We start from the raw sequence: 17,517 nt of genomic DNA, 5'->3' as shown, positions 1-17,517 counted from the left end.
ACACAGCAAGCAGTTTCCTTAGGGTTAGAGTTAATTGCTATAAATCACAGAGCCAGCAGCAATCCTATCCAGGTGAGTCATTAGTTAGGGAAATGAAAATAATCAAAAAGAGAAAAGAAAATGGGGGTAGAGGGATTAAAATAGAATAGAAGGGTTTTTTTTAAAGGGAAGAGGTGTACAGCGTGTTTGCTGGTTGCAAGAAGAGAACCAGTAGTATATAAAGAAAGCACAGGGCTGTGGCCAATTAGCAACTCCATGTTTTGGGTGCCCTAACAAGCCTCATGCTGCCTGACAGGATCTTTCAGCAGACAATGATGAAGGAAAGCGCAAAGTCCAACACCGCTTCACCCAAGACAGAGAAGGCCTCTAACAAATGCTGGAACATCTACAGATACATTTCACCTTTGTTTTACACCCTGTAATTTCACTGGAGTCACTACAGTTGCCAGAATAAAAGCAAAGATGGAGTTGGGTGCAGGATGTACAGTTTACAATGAACATAATTATTTTCCAGTTAATTGTACATACACTGCAACATGTTTCCAGCAGATTTTTCTACCTTAATTCCCATGCTGGTCTCCAGTTCGCTCACAGCATGCCGCTGGAGGTCTGACATAAAACCGGTATTATAACAGAGCGTGCAGGTTGCCACAGATGGTTGAAATTAAAGGCAGCTTAACAAGCCATTCCACAGACAAAGAGGCAGCACATCGAGAGCTGCCCACAGTGAGAACGGTGTCTCCAAACATGCCTGCCTTGAGAGACATTGCAGTGCTGATGCCAGTCTCCAAACCCGCAGCTGCTTGGCTGACATCCAGGAACAAAAGCTACGGGGCTGGACTCCCAAGGCACTGGCCAAGCGAAGCAAGCACGAACCTGCAATCCAGCCATCCAGCAACAGTGGGGTCAGCCTTACAGAAAGTTATTCCTCTCCATTAGGTACACCCAGCATCAGCAGCACTTCAAAACAGCCCTCTCCTGCCTACAGGGCTATGCAACGTTTTTATGAAGCCTAGCAACATGTAGTGGGCTCTGGTAGGTGCCACAAGAAGATAAACAGCTTTGAAGAACTTGGCCAAAATATCTGCAGAAGTGGAGGCTGTTAGAGCAGCAGCATGCACTCAAACACTCTTTAATTGTAAATGATGAAAAAAAAAAATCAAACTTACCTTAGAAAGTTGCTATTAAGGTAACAGCCAGCAGGAAAGCAGGCATTAAGCGATTTACCCATGATGGCAAATGTTATTATTTCTTGTTCTTAGCATGTTTTTTTCTGAAAGAGGAAGCTTTCTCAGAAAGGATATTCATCCCCAAGATCACTTTATAGAATCACAGTAGAGCATTAGCCTGATTTCCCATTTACCTGACAAAACTGCCGACAACAGAGTAACTTGGGGTGTGTTTTCTGCGTGCTGTTTTCAGGGTCTCCATCTAAGGCTCATGAGGATTACAGACAGGATCTAAATAAATGTTTAAAATACTAATAATGATGCTTGTTGTTATTTGGATTAGAAAGGATGTAAATAGAAAAAAGTTACAGTTGCTTTACTTTGCTTGACAGGTGTCATAGCAAAAGCAGTTAAAGCAATACAATCCTCAGTGCAAAAGGAAGAGAATTAAAATCTGAAAAATGCTATTTCTGCAGTTTAAACCTTGTGAATAATGACAGTAACAAAGAATGTCTAGGGATGGGAAAGAGAGGGAACACATCTGAGATATCATGTAAGCCAGTACAAATTGTTACTTAGAAATTCTAGACATATTCTCAAGACAAACTTTTTGAAAAGTAGAAAAATGCTTTCACATAAATATTTACTTTTCCACTAGAAATAAAAACACTGAACAATCTATTCCAATTAATGTTCTAACTAATGAAATTACAAAGGCCCCCTTTCTGTTCTTTCAGATACAGTTTAGTAGCATTTATATGTTGTCAAGCCTTGCATCACCCGTTTGATCTCTGGAAAGGCAGAGAGAATACAAAACAAACATTAACAAATACCACATGAATACAGAATGCCTAACAGCATGCCATTCACAACAGCAGACAGCCAAGGACAATTAAATTATTCATAGATATGAACTGTCCAAGGTAGGGAGGAAAAAAGACAGACAAATAATAAACACTCTCTTGGAAACAAAAAATATCACAAAGAAGCACCCAACCCCACTAGCAATTTTAATTTTTTATTTTTTTATTTTTTTTTTTTGTTAAACTGACAGCCAGCTTCTGGTACCAATCAGAGAATCAGAAGTCAAGGTCTTTCTCAAAGACTTTTTGTCATAACTGGGTAATTAGCTACCATATATTCAAGTGCCATATTCCAATCCCTTTAAGGCCGATAGCTTTGAAATGCAAACCACAACTCCCTTCTCCCTCCCAAAAGAGCCGATGCTGAGCCAGCACGCAAGAGATGCTGCAGAATGTGATGGGCGACATTAGCAAGAAAGGAAAAAGCCCATTAGTCAGGAGCCAAGCACACAAGAAACCTGGACTCCGTTTTATGCAACCAATTAGTTCACCAAGTTGCTCTGTATCTCCTTTCCTCAGCTGGAAAAGCAGAAGAAAACAGAAGAAGCAGACACTGAGAGATCTACCTCTGTACACCAGTAATGGGCACATTTACGTGAACATTTGCAACTCTGTGAAGTCCTGCGACTTCCATAAGCATCTAAGGGACCACTTAACTCCAAGAGCACCCGTCCTCTTCCACTGAGTAGACCTTCTCCTATGGAAACTTCTGTGGGGAAAGTCCCATTCCACATCACAAGCAAATATTAAAGCTTTTTATAGAAAAACAGCAAGACGGACAGAAATAGCCTGGGGGCAAAGGCGAAGGCAGCAAGATGCTGAGGGCTCCAGTACTCCAGCAACAACTGCAGAGAGCTGCAGCAGCACGGTGGAGCAGACAGCTGGGGACAGCCACCAGCACCACAGCAGGTGATGGGACAGGACTGATCTCACTTCAGCTGCACCCACACTCACTGCTGGATGTATTTACATTACCAGTGAAGGCAAACCTCAGCTAAGGTGCTTGTTAGTATAATCTGGTAGCTAAATTATCTGTGCACTGGAAGTCCTTCTGCCCTGACATAGTGTTACCCTTCTGCTGCTCTATCAGAGGTTACCATTTTATATCCTTGCAGCTAAACCCACAGAAATTACAGTTCTCAGAGCCTTAAGGTTTGATACATTTAGCTGGAGCTAAGAAGAGCAGGGAACTTACCTGGATCTTTATGTACTGGGAGCATGCGCTAACCACCAAATATAGGGGGGGGGTCTAGACTGGCCAGAAATTCTGCACTGATCTCAAAAGACCTCTCCATCAAAGCCTAAATTACCAGAGTTTCAGTTTCAATAAGTTATTCTAGAAAATCACATCAAAAGTCAAAAAAAAAGAAACAAACCCACAACATATTGAAGAAAGGCAAAAAGCAAGTCCAATTCTTTCATGTGTCAGTGATGTCCGGTGGTAACAAGGAAAAGATGAGAGACTTCAGTGAAAAACAGATTTGCAGATTGTTTCACTGCCTTTTGAAGACGGTAGTCCCGATTCTTCAAAAAGGAAAAGAAAGAATCCAAGACCTTTCCCTTTTCTTTCCCAGCCACCACAACCTCTACTAAAACAACCACAACAAAACAAAACAACAAAAAGAGAAACCATGCTTATTACTTACCTTAATTATACATGTGCCTGGCCAAAGAACAGAAGGCATAGAACACACCGCATTATCGGTTTCCAGAAGTAAAAGACCTGTCCTTTACCCTGAAAGCCGTTTTGTCCCATTCCAAAAGGCTGTATGGCTCGTCAGGGAGAGGACATTGGGAGCTCTGCAGCCATTGCTGCAGAAAGCAGTGCGGAAAAAGAAACGTATACACACACACACACACATATATATATGTACATAAAGAGAGCAAACTCATATGGAAGCTGCAATGAAGCAATGAATCCTATCCTCTCATTTTATATGGAGGTGGGTAAATAATGGCACAACAGAGATTTCATTCATGCAGAGGTCTAGGCTATGCTGGGAAGTCTCAGTCGGACAATTTGCTGCAGATGCTTGCTTAGAGGAGCCATTTGTCAGTGTCACCCGTGCACATTACTATACACTGCTTCCTCGGCAGCATGATTCCACACCAGCTCCCCACACAGCACACTCTGGTCCTTGATATTTCAGGCACAGAAACAGCCCTTATCTGGGCCTTAGCAGCATGTGCTTATTGAAACGGTTCCTATTATCCAAAGTGCAAGCGTTTGGAGTAGGAAAGGGACAGAATTTGTTTCCTTTGCTGATAAAAGGAACAGCAAATTAAGTGAAGTCACAACAGTTCTCCTTCCCCTTATCCCCCTCCTCTTTATACCCCTGTTTAGCTCATTGGTTGTAAACAGCCAACACAAGTATTCACATCAGCAGAGCTGACTCCTGGAGGATACAGGCATCTTGGATGTTTCACCTCTTGATATACTTAAGTGGACTATTAAACAGGCAAGACAGTGGCAGACCAGTTAGAAAGAACTAACTAGGACTGACAAAGAAGGTTGGCAATGTAAAGCACTTCAGTCTGTAAAGTGCTTGATTTAGAGGTATCAGTGCCAGCGTATTCACCCTTCATGTATACTCCCCACACACACACCTTTTAGTTCTCCTCTCACACCTTAAGTCTTTTCTGTTCTGCTTTTAAAGTATTTGGAACAAGTACTACTACTTAATAATGCACCCTCAGATTGTCCAGTTAATAATACTACAGAATTAGTAAACTCAATGCTGTAAGAATTCTGGAAATCAAACATCTTTTTCATTCCGAGACAGGCAGAAGAAAAGGAGAGGCCAGGCTGAATTCATAACTACTGCTGATGCACTATGTCATTTATTTGCTACATTGGGTGAAACTGTTAGTGCTATGGGTTGAGACCCTATTTTATACCCAGACTGAAACTGACAGTATGGAACATATATGTCTGGTAAAAGAAAGAGAAACAAATGAATTAGATGGAAGAAAGAAAATATCATTACATCCTTAGATCACAGGATGCACCCGTACCTTAGCCTTTGGAAAACCTAATTTCAAAATGAAAAATACTGAAGTGCATTAAACCAAAGGCAACTTTGGTTTAGCTGCCTTCTACTCCTCTGGCTGCTTGCTGATTTTTGCTTTGAGAAAGAGAGACTGAGAGATTAGAAGTCATAGGGATGGCTTTTTTAAAAGAACAGCTGAAAAAAAAAATCACAAAAAAACCCACCACAATAAAAACCCCAAAACCTTCATATGAACTATTACTGTAAAGCTTTAATGACATCAGCAGTGAGCTCAGCCTTTAAAAAAAACTCTGGTTTATCACCCATTTCTCCCTGCTTCCCCAGTGTGCCACCTTTCCCATGGAAGCACTGTTCCTTTGCTGCCTGGACTAACCAAGGCACACTTCACTCCCATTTCATTTCTGTCTCCATAGCCTGTCCTCTTCCTCTCAAAGCCCTGTCCTTCTCCTTGCAGTGGTCCTTTCCCATTCTCATAGCTGCTCATGTCTTTTAGGGCACCAAAATGGATTGCCCAATCTGCTGTTACGTGCCTACTCCCACCCCTCACAGCTTTAAAAACTGTTAACAATGATGTTGAAGCCAAACGCCCAACAGTTCACCAGTCAAGAAAAGGATAAAGGAGAGATGTGATCAAATACCTCAACAGAGGTTACTGCAGCAGGGAAAGCAATTCTGAATACATTTATTTATTTATTTTTAATATCAGAGGTCTCATCAAGAATTTACAAGGACCAGATCCCAACTGTTCATTTAAAATGAGAAGGCATTTCAATAAGCTGCCTCATTCCTCATCCTCACCAAACAGCCTCTTGGCAGGGACGCTGAACCAAGGACTTCACAAAAACCAGCTCTGCAATATCTTTCAGAGCCTTGTTTTCATGATGGTGGGAGAGCATACCCCTATGGTCCCTTAAGCCAGTTTCTTCTCTTACCCACCCCACCTACCGTAACTTCTTTTTTGCACCTTTAAGTCTAAATCAAAATCCACAGAATTGTTGTCAAATCCATTATTCAAAAATGGATTTGACACACAGGAGAAAAAAAAAAAAAAAAGCAAAAAAAACAACGGAAAAAAGAAGGAAGTCTTATTAGGCGTACTGAAAGAGCAGCTCTGGATTCCGGCTTACCACCCATGCTGCAGAACTGCTTACAAAGCCATCACTAATGGCCTTCCAGCTACCCATCATTTCCCCATGTTCAGTCTGCCCAGACAGCTAGCTATTCCTTTCTAACAAATACCATTTTAATTGCATCTCCCACTTCGTTAGCCTTCTCGACCTCCAGTAAAAGCCATCTATGGTCTAACAATCTTTTAAATCTGACACTCGCACCGACTAGCACACTTGTATGCCTTCCTGCTAGGTTCACATGTACGCAGGCTTATTGTCAAGGATTTCCATTAGAAATCTAATGGGTATGAGCTGAAATGACAGCTTTAGGACTAGTGGGGAGAGGAAAGGGGGGAGGGAGTGAAAAGGGAGAGGGGAATAGGGAAGAATATGTATCTGTATTGCAAATGCCCCCTGTCACCAAAGACTTCATTGTGCCTTTCTGGTGCCAGGGCTTCTCCAGTCCCAACACCTCCCTCGGAGCAACAAATGCCAGCCACACAGCCTCAGCCACTGTTAACTCTTCCTGCGGGAACGCTGCCAGCAATTTCAGCAATATTAACCCTGGGAATACTAACATGATTTAGAGGACTTGTTAAATTTTAATGATACTGTTAGAAAAGAGGAAAACACACGAGGCACAACTCCCAGTTTGGTGCATTTGGCTGCTGAATAGGATATTAATGTTTTTCTTTGCCCGGCACTATTAAATGAGCAGTGAAACTAATAGAGAAATGAAGAGTAATGACTTCTATTCTTGCTGTTCAGCGCTTGCTTAAAGCCAAGACTGCCTTATTGCCCATAGGCTTTCTGCTGGAGTCCACCAGGTGGATGGAGCAAACGGGTAATTCTTTCAGCATTTGGCCCTTGGTAGGTCAGAGGTTCATTTAGCTAAGAGGCACTGAAAAATAAAACTGTCCAATTGAAATAGCAGCATCACATCATACAGGCTATCGGTTAGAAGGCTGAAGCCCACTTCAGCATAAACAAGCCTGAGTTTGGCTTTGGTAAGACAGGAATTTGCCCACGCAACTCTTCCGTAAAGGAGCCAGGACAGAAACATGCAAAGACCAAGTTCTGTCCCACTTTCAGCAAAGGGCTCCAGAGCAACCACCTTCTTCAGCACTGCAGGAATCTCTTTCACATCTTCAAGTATGCCTGCGATAAAAGGAATTGGCAATTCCCAACAGACCCACACAGCGGCCGGCAGAAATTGAGAGGCTGTATTCCTGAATCTTTATTTATCTTCAGTTAATTATGAGGGTGGGAGAGAAAGAGGGAATGAAACACGGACAACTTGGGGACAATGGATTCCACTGCTGAGGCCAGTCTGCTCAGATAGTTCTGAACACAGTTGAAATTCCCAAACAGCTATGAATTTTCACTTTTCCTTCAGAAAAAGAAAATATTTACTGTGGTGGATGTCAGCCTCCTTTCATTTGCTTTTCCCCAAACATTCATGTCAGTAGAATTCTGTTCTCATGCAAGCCCATGGAATAGAGAAGCTGTTGTCAATGCTCAGATGCAAATAAATGATCACATAAAAGTATTAATGATTTAGGAGGCATGATGAAATAAGAATTAGAGGTTTCTTATTAATAGATCACAGAAAATCTGCAGGCTGAAACACATTTGTAAAAGCCAAATACATAATAAAGCAAGTTACATTTGAAGGTAATTTGGGAGCCAAAACACTTAAAAAGACTGTACTCCTAAGTTAAGATTTTCCTACAAACACTAGAGTTGGATGGACGCTTTATATCAGTCATACTGCACTGGATACAGATATCCTATCTTCAGCATACACAGTTCCTCTGACACACAACACCAGCAAGAAATTTAAAATGTTTTCCAGAGCCACACTCACATCAGCTTGCAGTATTTTTTTACTAGAGTAAACTGATTTTTAAAAGGCATTTGACACTCTCTTCCTAAATCACCAAATCCATCGAGTAAGATCATTGGCCAGCCACTAACAAAGCAGATACCATACAGCCTGCGAGTTAAGTTCTCCTACTTGTACGGCAAGGTGAGCAGGCCCAACCTTACTTTAATAGGATGGCACAACAAGTTTAAATACGCAAGATAAAAAACTTATACCAACACAGAACTTACTTATGTGATTCTAGAAGTGTCTGGCTCCTTCTGAAGAGAAGGAAGTCTTTTGTTTCCATCATGAATTGTAAACCAAGTCCAATTTAATACTCCATCAGTTCACTGAAGTCTTTTGAGCAGAATTTCCCTGACTATTTTGGTTTTCTTTTACTATATGATTTAATAGCACAGATTGAACAGAGTAGCAGGGCTTAGTGACAACTAAAACTAAACATAGCTGAACATGAAAATGTATTTTAAGAAGTACACCAACACTAGAATGGTAAGTAGCTTTTAATAGCCTTACTACATAATAATACTGTTTTATTTCAAATAAAATAAATTTAATTCTGATACCATACAACCAAACCCGAGCTGCAATTGAAGACACCAGTTTCTTAAAACTTATTATTTTGTAGAGCTGGTATCATATTTTCCTTTACTTCCTCTTTCATAAAGTAATTAAAAAGTAATCACTATATTCTGTACTAGCTACAGCTGAGGTTACGGTTAGATGCATTGTGCTGCTCTCATCAGTACCTTCTCATCAGAGCTCACTGGCTCTTCACATCTGCTGTCGTAATAACACATCGTCTAAGTCATTCCCTGACCTTTCAATCAAAAGGATCTGAGTTTAGAAAGCAGCGCTATTGAAACTGTTTGAACTATCTATCACTTTGATAAGAACTAAGGCAGGGAGCAACCACCATGTATTCACACAGGAGACCTGCAGGGATGCTAACTTACGACCTTCATATGGAGAGAGGAAAGAAAAGGCACATTGGGAAGCCCACAAGGGGCCTGGATGTCTTCGCCCTGCTCAGCCGAGCAGACGCATGCAAGCATTCCCTGGTTAGAGGTATATGATAGGTAGAGCTGTGGCCTAAAGGAAATACTGCAGATTTTGCTGAAGCCAGAATCCCCTCGCTAGGGCCAATTTCGTGTAAGTCAACAGACTGAAGACCAACAAGGTTCAGATCTGGACCTCTTCTCTCCTCCTCCCCACTTTTTTCCCTGTATAACATGAATTATTGTTGATTGCTCATAACAACAGCAAAGGAGTTTTAAATATTTGACATTTCTTGCAGGATCTTTTGAATAGCCTCCATCCCAAGCTCAGAATGGTCCAGTCAACATTGTTCTACCCTATTAAGGATCTTGTGTTAGAGAATCCTCAAAAGCTCTCTCATCAAAACATTACTAAGCTATGCTGTAATATCATCTAAAGAGGGGAGTGGAGGGAAAAGAAGCATAAGCAAATGTGTATTCTGGTTGTAGATGCTACAACTCTACCAGGAAGGTGTCCAATTATATATTTCGGGGTTTAGAACAGAGATCTAAACACAGTTCTCAGCAGCTTCATTACGCTCATAGTTACTAATTTTTTAGAAACCCTGGTTTAATGTACAAAGGTTGCACAGGAGGCAAGTGAAAATAAAACCGAGCAACATGAGTCACTGGGAATTTGAGTTCCATAAACCTATGAATAAGGATGCCGCCATGGTATGATCATCTAAGACAACCTTGCTCCAATGACCAACTTGTGCTCACAGAAACTGTTCTATGAAACATTGCCATGCCTTTCAAATGCGTAAGCTGAAACTTCCGAAGAAAAGCAGCCCTTCAACATGTGACTGCAGCAGACTGCTTGCAGTTGTCTTTACCACTGCTTTCCAGAAAAGCAATACCTTAATTAATTGTTGTGACTTCCATCAGTGTCACAGTGCAACCAAAATTCAGTCCAATACTGGGAAAGACCGTGGAAGACACCTCCAGAACTTCCCACTCATGGGATACTACTTTGTTTATCAAGTTGTTGTTACATACTACAACTTCCTTAATTCAAAATAAACATGCAATCTACTTTTCTGCATTCAGGGATAGTTCTTGAATTGCAGCTTCAGCAACAAATAACGTAGACTAGGAATTACTTAGGCAGTGGCGGCAGAGCAGGGGGAGGCTTATGTTTGTATTCCGCACATTTTATTAACATACATGCCTCTCAAGCTACAGCATGACACTTTGCTAAGATCTAAGCTACCAATTTTACTTAGAACATCTCTCACACTTTTGACATGTGGACCACATGTCACAGAATGCTGCAGTTCCTACTACATCATTATGTAGAGCATGACAGTCAAGTTTATTGCGGTGACGGGCTGGAAGTTCAGTGCTTGGAAGCACCCCAATTATATGATGTCAAAGGCTATGTGCTGCTGATGTGGCAAAACTGCAGTGTCTTTCAACCCTACATACACAGCACGGCAACGTTCTAATAATCTGCTGATGCAGGCGTGAATCCCATTACATGCCGATGGCCCGTACCGGTAACATGTGACATTTTTTCTAACACTGCCTGGGTAATCCAGCATGGATGACCTTTCTTCCTCCCCTACTTCCAAAATTATATGCCAAAATCTTATGCTTGTTGTACAAGATTGCTACAGATGTTGCAACATATACTTGTAGGAAAATAATAAGACTATCTAAAGATACAAGGTGATTTTAGAGAATGGTGCAGCGTTCATAGCATGTATAAAGCACCCCAAAGGAAATCTGTCACTTAATAATAGCCCGGCATGAAGAGGCCAGCTACAGACTAAGCATTGACTTTGTATTTCTGAACACAGTGTTTTCAGATGCACAGCCAAGTGTCTGTAAGAAAAAAAAAAAAACCACTATCAAAATTTTGCTCTTCCCTAGAGATTTATTTCAGATAATATGTCGATACTTCCTCTCCACCAACCCCAACAGCTCCATCTATGGTCTAAAAGTATTTACTTTCCCAATAGGAAAAACACCCTAGTCTCAATTTACTAAATACAATCACAGGCCTGCTCCTAATTTCCAGGGCACTCAGTGAGCCTTTCTGCTCCCGTGGAGGAAGCTGCAGAGCTAACAGTTCTGACAGCTTCCTAAAAAGCAGTCTTTAATATACAGTATCTTTACCCTTACCTCAAAGACATTTGCAAGCTTGAAAGAAACATTTATATCATTTCACATGTTGACACTGTGGATTGCGGCAGCAAGACTTCCAGCTGTTCCTAATAAAGGAGTTTACGTTAATTCGTCAGAGGTGAAGGCAGATCCGTTTGTCTCCTCTGGACCTCTGTAAACAGCTGTAATTCCAGGGCAAGTGAAGTAGCTTGTGGTTTCCCAACTTGCCAGGAAACATACAATTGTAAGAAGATTCACAGATGAGTTATGCTAAACGTTCGGTATTGTGACCTGTGATGCAACACAAAAGAATGGTTGTTGTTGCCTAAACTTTAATGGAGTTAATCCTTCCAAATGCTGACAAATTACTGCCTCAGGCCATTTAAAATCACATTTCTAATGCAATAATCCTATCTGCATTACAATGAGTTGGGATGAAATGATTAGGTGCCTGAGATTTTTTGCACAGTGAATTAAGTCACCATACAGACTGGCCGTGCTTGTTCACAAATTAAAGGTCTGGACAGAAATGAAATTCCATTATTCTGCCACTTACTAAGCTTTGAGAAAGGGTTCATTACTGTCCTGTCTCTACTGGGAATCTTTCTAAAGTAGCTACAAGCTAACAGGAACCTGGTTTTCATTATACAAACTTCAGGGCTTTCTTTATTAATAATTATTAGTCAAGACTGACTACTGAACATCTTTGAAATAGAAAAGGCTAATTCAACAGTACGCAAGCAAAAAGTCAGGTAGAGTGTCAGTAAATGGGGGGGGGCGGAGGAAGAAAACAAAACTGTAGTCTGAATCAAGTCCTCTCCTTCCCTCTTCACAGACACACCATGCTAAACCAGAATTTACCCAATTCTTACACTCAGAAGCATAGACTTTTTGGCTAAGGGATAGGCCAGCACATAAAACACCTAACAACACAGGCGCTATCCATCTCTAGCATTTAAAATAGTATCCTTACTTCCTGACCCAATCACAACAGGCCCAAGCAGCTATTCACGTCTACACATTCAAATTACCTCTTGGTTTAAAGGCTGCATTCAGGATTTTTTAAATCCTGTACTAACAAATACATAGTTGCCAGCTTAAGACTATTTCTATTAGCATTCAGTTGATGATTTACACACAATATAATTTGATACACATAAATATATTAACTCTCCAATTAAACTTGATGGTCTTTTTTTTGCCAGATGCCTGTGAGGTTAATGTCCCATTGAAGCCAGAGGATATCACAGGTTCGAACTCAAGGCAACCAGATTTCACACAAATTCTGATAAACAGCTTATCAGCATAAACTTTTATGCTAGAACTTTGATGCCCTTCTGAAAATATAGCCTAAAATGAAGCCAAATTTAAAAAAAAAAAAAAAATCAGTATTAAATTTGTGAGACAATCTTTATCATCATGCAAATGTTTAATGTTGCAACAAAACCCTCACAAACAATGGCCATTAAATGCTCTATGATCCTCTCAGTTACAAACTGCAATGTGCAACTATAACAACCACCTGTGCTAGTCATTTCCCACGGGCATGCTTTGCATAGGGGTTACAATAAGATTTAATTCTCACAAAACATAACCCCTTGTATGCACATAACTGCTGTACATCATTAAGTCACATCTGTATCACAAGAGAGGAAAAAGAAACAACATGCTTTTAGCATTTTTCTTTTTGTAATTGGCAGGGAACGTGGCATTTTAAACAGTTAAAATAAAGCAGCACAACTATAATTATATATTCCTCACTTTTGTGCCTGACCAAAAAAACAAACCCAAATCCCAAGGTTTCATCCTGTTGACATATTAGGAGAGAATGCTCCTATTTAAAACTGAAAGCTCAACACCTCCACACTAACAATGAGCTAGTCAGAAGCAGTTTGCTCTAGGTTAAGTGTGGCTTTTTCTGATTCAAGTGAAAAGCTTCAGCACATAGCTTCATGCATAAAGCCTGGTCTGTTTATGCACCAATTAAGTATACTATTACACTTTGCAGATATACACAGACATTTACATGACTCCACGCTAGAAAACATCAATATAGGTTCACAATCGGACAGGTTACTGCAGAGTCCAGTATCTGCTGCTAGATACATGTCAAAACACAGATACCCTCATATTCTGCTTGTTCTGCAACACACAACACCCTGGGCTATATTCATTTCTAAATGCAGTATGAGTGTGAAACAGGTGCCACAGACTACATGTATAATACTAATGAAATTTCTGCGGTGTCTTCAAAAACCAAGAAAAAACATGTAAGTCAGCTAGATCTGGCTGACTAGAAGATGACTGATACACTTTAAATGCTTCATTTAATTGTTCTAATAAAGGCATATCGCCAGTTAGCTGCATCCTACTGGGCACCAGAGTCTTGAGCTGTAAGATGCTTTGCAAGTTCTGAGGGAATGTCCAGAACCAGGAATGTGATCTATTTCTTCTTCCACTGAACTCAGTGGCAGGACCGATTCTACCCCTCAAAAACCTATTCCCTTATCAGCGATCAGGAGCGGACCTCACAGGACCCTGAAAAACACCAGCTACATTAACACAGCAAGGTAGCCTCCACCCTCCATCCAAACCAAAGGAAGTTTTCTCCAGATACATGACAGGTTTCCACATTCTTACAAGAGATCAGACTGTACATCTTGCCCTCGGAGGGCAACCCCAGAGCATTACTGTGGCGTGCACCACATGGCATGCAAAGGCAGCTCACAGGCCCTGGCTGAGCCCACGCCAGCACCCGGCTTTCCCCTAAGCAGGCACTGATAAGGCCAGCCCACACATGCCAATGAAAACAAACTTGGCCGGCTGGCACAGCATACCCGGTCCAAAGAAGTCGAGGGCACTAGCCATGATATTTATATCTCATATCACCTAGACCAAAGCCTTGCTGTGCTGGGCAGTGTCTGCTGAAGACAGAAATCACAATCCCAGAAGTTCTTCATGGTTGTAAAAAAGCCAGAAAGCACAAGAGAAAGGGATGCTTCTGCATAGCCACCAGCCAGGTAGCACCCATCCACACCAGGGAACTGTGTCCAAAAGGCTGGAGTACCTCAGCAGGACTGAGCCTGCAAATACTATTAAGCGTAGCAAATAGGGAGTGTCACCCTAGCCCACAGAGACCACCTTGCTTGTGCCTCCCTCCTTCCCCCTAAATGCACACATGGGACAGCAATGGTTTTGCAAGTGGCACTCCTACAGAACTGGAAGGTTTGGAAAGGAGGTGTAAGAAGAAAAAAGAACATAGGTAATGGGGCTAAAAACAGAGAGGTAAGGCTTACTACTGACGTGACTAAAGATTGGCCTATAAGCACCATCAGCTAAACCATGTGAACAACAGAACAAATACCAATAGTAACACTAGGGTAACATCTCAGGGAAGCTAGTTACAATAAAAGAAGCCTGTACAAATCTTTACACGACTGCAAAATCTGTCAGAATCTGTTTAACACTGCGTGAGGGATGCAAAGCCTTGATGATTATGTTCTACCCTCCTTCCACCCCAACCTCAGTTATTCTGCTGGCTCCCATACCTGTATGGGTAATTTCCTACCTATACCCACAGCTGGTAATCACTGTCAAATCACACAGCCTGAAATTTGTGAAGATTTTGGTGTGGGGCCACTTCCCAGGGAATCAACGACGTATTAATATGGTTAAATTGACTATTAATTTTGGTTGTTCCACCTTTCCCTTTTCATGAATAATTCAGTTAAGCCAGCTCTTGAGACACGGTAACAACCAGCCCTTGAGTCTTTTGTTCAAGAGTGCACCAACTCCCTCTCAAACAGCACACAAATAAATAATGGAGAGCACAACACAAGAGCAATACCAGGGACCCTTTCTCTGCAGTCAGCTCTTTCCCACAATACCTCTTTATCGCAATCACTAATGAAAACTTTTTGAAGTGGAAGAGTAAATATTATAATTTGATAGTACCTGGACCCAAGAGGGCAAACAAAATTGCATTGTATCACATTCTGGGAGCTGTAGACCCATTCACAACACAATGCCACAACGCTGCTATGGAGGAACCCAACGCTGACTATTTTGGTTGCAGAGGGTCAGTCAAGGGCTGCTGGTCACTCTTGTAGGGCTGTTAGCCTTAATCTTTAAATGCACAACAAGCAGAGGAAACAAAAAAAATAATGCCAAACAAAACAAAACCAAGGAATTCCAGAGTATGCCTTTGGAGGTACCAGATTCCCCAACAAAGGCAGAAAGCAGACTTCCAACTCTATCCATGATCAGTCAGCTCTTAAAACCTGGGGTCGGATCTCAGAAACGCTTGCATGCTCTTTAGGCACAGGAACAACCCAACACGCAGGGTCCAGCAGCTCCAAGAATTTTTAAGTCTTCCTATTTAAAAATAATAATAATTTCTCAAAATCTAGCACTTCCTTGCAAGAATGAAGCATCACCACGTTGTCCTGGTGTTAGTGACACCTGGGAGAGCTGGGTTCAATGCTGTGGTCTGCCACAGCCTTCATGGCTGACCTTTGGGCTCACACAGCATTTCAATGGCTCATCTGAACCTGGAGCTGCGGGAGAGCCTCTCCCGCACCCAGCCCAACAACACAAGTACAAACCATGGGCATCAGACCATACGCACCTGACCACTAAGCTGGCTGCCAAGTCTCAGGATATTTTGGAAATCCATCCCATAGGGATCAAAGACGGAAAAAGGGGAAGGGACCAATGACTTCCATGTGGCATTCCCACCCTTGCTTGCCCCTCACTGGGAGCAAGAACAAGTACACGGGAAATAACAACACAAAACCACCGTCAATGCAATGATAAAGGGAGGCAAGGGGTGAGCTTGAGGGACTGCCACAGACGCCCCCCGGACCCTGCTCCACGTGAGGCAGGAGGAGGGGGTGGGAAAAGGGAAGAAGCCCAAGCAGGGCAGAACCCCAATAACCCTAAACCCCTCAGCGGCGACACCGGCAGAGAGGAGCCCCGGCGGCCGGCAGCCCCACCGGCCGGGGGATGGCTCCGGCCCCGCAGCCGGGCAGCACAGGGACACACACGCCCCCCGCCCCCCAGCCCCCGGCTCACCTTGCCGCTGACGGGCCCGGGGATGAGGAGCTTCAGCGCCTGCCTCTTCAGCTCCGCCAGGCGGGCGTTGCAGTGCTCGCACCAGACGCCGCGATCGGAGCCCGGCGAGGAGCCGCCGCCGCTGCCGGAGCCCGGCGACCCGGTTGCCGAAGCCCGGCGAACCGCCCAGCGACCCGGGGGAGCTGGTGCCGATGCCAGGCGAGGCGGGTCCCGGCGAGCCGGTGAAGGAGCCCGGCGAGGAGGTGCCTGAGCCGGGGGACGGAGTGCCGGGAGGAGCCCAGGGCAGAGCCGGCTCCCTCCGGCGCCGGGCGGCTGCCCGCCCGGGACTCCTCGTACGCCTTTCGGTACCAGCTCTCGGGGGAGAAGGGGGCGGCGGGCTTGGTGGGGGAGCAGGGCTCGGTCACCTGCAGCGGGAGAAGGAGAGCGGTCAGGCGGGCCCGGCAAGTTGCGCTCGGACGCTGCGCGCCCGCGGTGGCCCCCGCGCGTCGCCCCGAGCCGCCGCCCGCACCGCGCAAGGTAAGCGGGGCCGGGGGGGGGAAGGGCGGTAGCCGCCGGCGGCGGGACGCGCCGGGCGAGGGGCGCGGGGTCCCGGCACGGCGGCGGCACCGCTCCCAGCCCCCCTCTCCGCCCGCAACTTACCCCGTATTTTCTGCTCCGCGCCGTGACCGCGATCCGCTCCTTATTCCCAGCCACCGAATTCATGGTGGCTTCGCAGCGCGGCGGGAGAATTTCCCACAGGTTTCCCAGTCCGCATCCGAAGGGAATCAGCCGGTCCCGGGAAGTCCCCCGCGGAGCGGGCAGGCTGCTGCCGCTGCCGGGGTCGCTCAGCCCCGAGACACCGTCAGTTCTCGGGAAAACGCTTGCGGCTGGGGTTCTCTCCCGGTCGGTTTTTCCTCATTGTCTTCCCTCTCATTCCCTCACAAGCCCATGTTTTCAGAGGAGCACCATCCGGCGCGGGCAGCGCGGCTCTCCCTCTGTCCCCCGCAGGCAGCGCGACTATCCGTTCCCGCAGGCAGCGCGGCTCTCCCCGTCCCCCGCAGGCAGCGCGGCTCTCCCTCTGTCCCCCCGCGGGCAGCGCGGCTCTCCCCGTCCCCCGCAGGCAGCGCGGCTCTCCCTCTGTCCCCCGCGGGCAGCGCGGCTCTCCCCGTCCCCCGCGGGCAGCGCGGCTCTCCCTCTGTCCCCCCGCGGGCAGCGCGGCTCTCCCCGTCCCCCGCAGGCAGCGCGGCTCTCCCTCTGTCCCCCGCAGGCAGCGCGGCTCTCC

The 17,517-nt window shown here is 44.4% G+C and overlaps 1 protein-coding gene across 1 annotated transcript in view; it reads right to left on the bottom strand.

Moving 5' to 3' along the window:
• The window catches only part of KIF26B (kinesin family member 26B), a 303,527-nt gene extending 286,569 nt beyond the window's left edge, over positions 1 to 16,958 (bottom strand). The window contains exon 1 of the mRNA XM_056344683.1: positions 16,257 to 16,958. Coding sequence (XP_056200658.1) covers positions 16,257 to 16,958 — 702 coding nt within the window. The remainder of the gene's footprint in view (positions 1 to 16,256) is intronic.
• Positions 16,959 to 17,517: the final 559 nt, after the last annotated feature.

Source organism: Falco biarmicus, chromosome 6, assembly GCF_023638135.1.
Source record: "Falco biarmicus isolate bFalBia1 chromosome 6, bFalBia1.pri, whole genome shotgun sequence".
In the NCBI taxonomy this organism is placed as follows: domain Eukaryota; kingdom Metazoa; phylum Chordata; class Aves; order Falconiformes; family Falconidae; genus Falco; species Falco biarmicus.
This window is presented reverse-complemented; position numbering and strand designations above follow the sequence as displayed.